Source organism: Rhineura floridana, chromosome 3 (genome assembly GCF_030035675.1).
Source record: "Rhineura floridana isolate rRhiFlo1 chromosome 3, rRhiFlo1.hap2, whole genome shotgun sequence".
NCBI lineage: Eukaryota > Metazoa > Chordata > Lepidosauria > Squamata > Rhineuridae > Rhineura > Rhineura floridana.
In genome coordinates, this window is record NC_084482.1 from 53,728,620 (window position 1) to 53,733,268 (window position 4,649).

At 42.6% G+C, this 4,649-nt stretch overlaps 1 protein-coding gene across 1 annotated transcript in view; it reads left to right on the forward strand.

The window, feature by feature from the left end:
- Positions 1–4,175, forward strand: part of TBC1D16 (TBC1 domain family member 16) — a 72,322-nt gene extending 68,147 nt beyond the window's left edge. The window contains 2 exon segments of the mRNA XM_061615806.1: positions 2,764–2,910; positions 3,158–4,175. Of these exon segments, the coding sequence (XP_061471790.1) occupies positions 2,764–2,910; positions 3,158–3,403 (393 nt within the window). The 3' untranslated portion in view covers positions 3,404–4,175.
- Positions 4,176–4,649: the final 474 nt, after the last annotated feature.

Below are 4,649 nucleotides of genomic sequence, written 5' to 3' on the forward strand. Positions count from 1 at the left end.
AATAAAAGGTCTTAATTCTGTAAACAGTTATTCAGAGTTATTTGATAAATTAAATATCAACACGGGTATCTCTTTCATTTGTTAATGAATTTGAAATATGTTACTAGAAATAAAATACACTTTTGTTCCTTTTCCCCCCCCAAATGAAATGGATACCTCTGAGTCAAAAATCCTAGCAACTCACCAGATTTCATAGACTAAGGCTGTAGGTTTTCATCTTGTGAGCATACATAAACTCTCTCAAAATGCATCCAGATTTTGTGCCCACATCTGGCCATCAGGATTTGTAGTCTGCCCTTCTAGATTTGATGACCTCATTTTCCACAGCCCTGATTCAAGAGAGATTTACATTGTTTTTGGAAGTGTACTCTCAAAATTCCACCCTGCCAGGAGTCTCGTATCATTACAAGTTTTTTTGTTTTTGTTTTAAAATTATCCTTTATAGCTTCAGATGCATCAGGGTTTATTGTACAGCAGGGGGCAGCATAGGAGCCTGTCAAAACTAGAATGATCCCATCACATAATTCCACTTTTATCTCTGGGTCCCCACAGATAAAGCTTTGGGAAGGAAGTGACACATAGTTAACAGTGACAAGTCCATATAACTAAGTCTTTTCTACTGATTGCGGCTGGACAAATAGCTCTGGGGGTTAAAAAGCAATGCCAGGATGGTCATATATGTTTCCCATTATTCTGCTTTGGTAAATGGATGTTGCCATTCTGATGGATCTATTGGTCTCTACTACTTCTGACTGTCTTTCATTCATTCTTTTCTAATGTGATTTGGCCCACATTATTACAAGACATCAGCTGATTTAGACATTACTTAACTCCTTTCAAGTGGGCAGCATAAGGTTTAAAAATGTCCCGATCCTGCTGCCTTTAGGATGCATAGCATCTGCCCATCAGTGCTGTATGTCCTTGGTGGAAATAGTGCTAGTATGCAAACGTTGCACATGCTGGCAGCTGCACACCTAATAAAAGAGCTTTGAATGTTTTATGCTTCCCTGCGTAAGCAAAGGCTGCATAGGCCTGCATAGGACAGTGGTAAGGAATGCTGGAATTGTGAATAAGATCTCCAGATTTATTTTATTACATTGCTATCCTCCCCTCCTTTCAAGAAGCACAAGATGGCATACATGGTTTTTCTACCTCCCACTTTATCCTCACAATAACTCCGTGAGGTAGAGCATATCACTGGCCCATGGTCATCTAGTGAACTTTGTGGCTGAGTAGGGATTTGAAATCAAGTCTCCTCAGTCACAGTACAAAACTCTAGCTCAGGGGTGGGGAACCTTTTTGGCTCCACAGGTGAGATCCTTATTTGGGTCTGTCTTGTGCTTCTTTTTTAAGTCTCCAAGATAGGGTACTTAAAGGGGGAGGGGGAGATTTGCAAAAGGCTTTAAGATGACCCCTGAATTCCTGTTTGAGCCAGCGGGTGTGCAGGAGCTTTCTTAGAGCCTTTGCAAAAGCCTCTTTGAAGTAACTCATGCAAGCGAGCTATTTCAAAGGGTGCTTTTGCACAGGGCTTTAATTCCAGCTCAGTTGATTAAACCCTGCTGCCTTGGCTGCACAATAATGTTTCCTGCTAGGAACAGGATCACACAGGCAATGCAAGATTAAACCTTGTTCTCCCACCCATTAGTTGATGGCACTAGATGGATGGGTGCGGTTTGTGGAAAATGGCCTTGTGGGCCAAATTGGATCTCCTGGCGGGCCTTGATTGACCTGGAGGCTGGAGGTTCCCCATCTCTGCACTAACCACTACACCATACTACCTCTGCAATGTATTAGGTATTTTATCTTAAAGTTGCTGTCTAACCATTTCAGTGGTTGTGGGAGAGTGAATTCCTTTTCCTTCCCACCTTGCCACACCATTCATGATTGTATAAATTACCTCTATCATGTTCCCACTTGTTGGCTCTTTTTCTAATGCAGGAAAGAGAGACAGGCTCTGGTGCTGAGTAGATTTATTGTAAGCTCAACGCGTTATTTACAGGAGTTATTTACCTCATTTCCTGCCCTTGCAATCAGATTTATGTTGGGAAGACATCAAGACCATTAAAACTCAGAATTGGGGAACTTCTTTGCAATTTAAGACATCAAAGAATGGGTGCTCCATTGGTTAGACATTTTGTTGAGAAACAACATAAGGCAAATGATATAACATTTTGGGCCATTGAAAGAGTTGTGGGCAAGGATAGACTACTCAGCAGGAGAGAGCTATTCTGGATTATCTCCTTGAAAGGTCTGGTACCTTTGGCGTTGAATGAGGATTTGGATTTCTCTGAGTTTAAATAAAATCTAAAACAAAGGTCCTATTTGAAATTTGGCTGACTTTCTGTAACCACTGAACATGTCAGCCAGTCACTGTAAGTATCAGCTGGATCAGCCAAATTTGTAAGTGCAGTGATTGAGCAGCTGAGCTGATCTATATATTCACTATGGACACCAGCAGCATTTGAGTTTGGTTTGTGGTTTGTGTTTACTGTGGAGCTGGACAAAGAATTTGAATTGCCTGGATAGAGTAAAGAAAACAGATCTCCACTGCTCCTGAAGAAGGATAACTCCGAAACACGTTGAGCTTACAATAAATCTCAGCGCTAGAGCCTGTCTCTCTTTCCTGCCTTCAGTTTGGTGCTTTTCCCTTTCGCTTTGGCTCTTTTTCTAAGCCAAAGAGCCCCTAAAAGCAATTTGGTGCGTCATCTAGTGCTTCTTTCTAGCCTGCCCTCTCTTGATCATTTTGCTTTCTTGCTGCTGCAGACAGACTACTTCCATCTCTTCATCTGTGTGGCTATTGTGGTGATCTATGGAGACGATGTCATTGAACAGCAGTTGGCCACTGATCAGATGTTGCTGCACTTTGGGAACTTGGCCATGCACATGAATGGGGAGCTCATACTCAGGAAGGTAAATAAAATTGTGCTGTTGTAGAGGTTAAGAAAAATCCTCCTTTGTAGTTCTATTGGCTTCAAAACAGCATACATAGGTCTCTGCCATGTGTGCATGTGTGTGTTTTCCCTTGTGGGTGTTGATAAGTTGACATTATGTTTTGATTGTGACATAGGCATGGTTTAGACTAGCTCAGCTATTCTATGTATTGCTATTGTGCTGTGCTCTGTGTATGTATTCACATCTACTTCTATCCCACTTCCAGGCTAGAAGTTTGCTGTATCAGTTCCGCTTGCTGCCACGGATCCCATGCAGTCTGCATGATCTGTGTAAACTGTGTGGAACAGGCATGTGGGACAGTGGCTACATCCCTGCCGTGGAGTGTACTGGGAATCACCCAGATTCAGACAGCTGTCCTTACGGGGGCATGGTGGATGAACCTTCTCCCAAGCCAGGAAATGAAGGCAAGAAGGGACTGAAAACACATGAGGTCTTCACTTTCCGGAAATGATACCTCTGGGCTATGGTCATGTGGAGACTGGAGAAGAAATGGGCACAAAAGAACTTGGCACAATTGAGGCACTTCTCAAATAACGTCAAAAGAAGAGAGGAGGGGGATGCTTCTCCTCAGATTCCCAAAGGAGATGGACGAATGGATGGGTGCAGAAAGGAGATGGTGCAGAATAAAAGAGTCTCCTTTGTGGTTAAAGCTGGATCTTGACTTGATGTGTGTCATATACCAGAAAGGATGTTGGTCAGACTGTCACAGTGTTTTTGTTGTTGCTTTACAGTTCAGAACATTTTGAAGGCAGTCCACAAGAGGAATCAGAGTCCCAGGTGACAGAGGACTCACCACCACTGCCTGCCATAGGAGAACGTAGACTGCTTAAGACAATGAGCCTGCAACCAGCAACATGGTAGATGAAGGGGCGATGCTTATCCAGCCCCTTCATCCCAAGGATACCCATGCGCCTGTTACACACCCATGTTGCTTTAACCAAAACACCATGGCTCACTGGCTTCTGCATAAAGCCACCTGGAATATAGTCTACCAAAAATAATAATAATAATAAAATTGCGAACTTGAGGTTCCCAAGGGAAATATTACAGTGTATGTGTATCGGCGTGTCCAAAGCATGATCACTATATTTTTCAAAGCCCTTTATTTTTATTCTTTTCATATACAGAACTTGTTTCCTGTAGGTCAAAAATCAAAATTTTGCCGTTACAAAAGTTGAAATCTACAAGGCCACTGTGATTATAATAAATTATGCAAAATTACATACCATGAAATTTTTGATTATTTGAGCTGACCAGCCTAATTCAAATATACTAGTAGAGCCCCCACTACACTACCACTAACAGGTAACATTTTGACACTTACCCTTCATTTGGTGACTTGAGGATGACTACTCTAATTAGGACTGCTTTGGACAGAGGAGAGGCTGCAGCCTGTTCCTTGTGCCTCTACCTCTACCACCCATCTAGTCCTTACATGCATGCTTGTCTTGTTTTCCAGTGTTCACCAGTGTTGACCTTCCTGGAAAAACTGCCAAAAATCTGTGCTCTAAGAGGCAGGAACCCTCCAAACAATGAGCTGGGATCTTGGGTGAATACATGTCCTGCAGTACTAAGGTTAGAATGCATTTCCAATGCTCTGAATCCCATCCCCCTTTCATCCTTCATCTGGCTCTGAGCTCTATGAGAAAGCGTATGGCATCATGGCTCCTCCTTTACCCTAAAGGCACTGTGAGTGT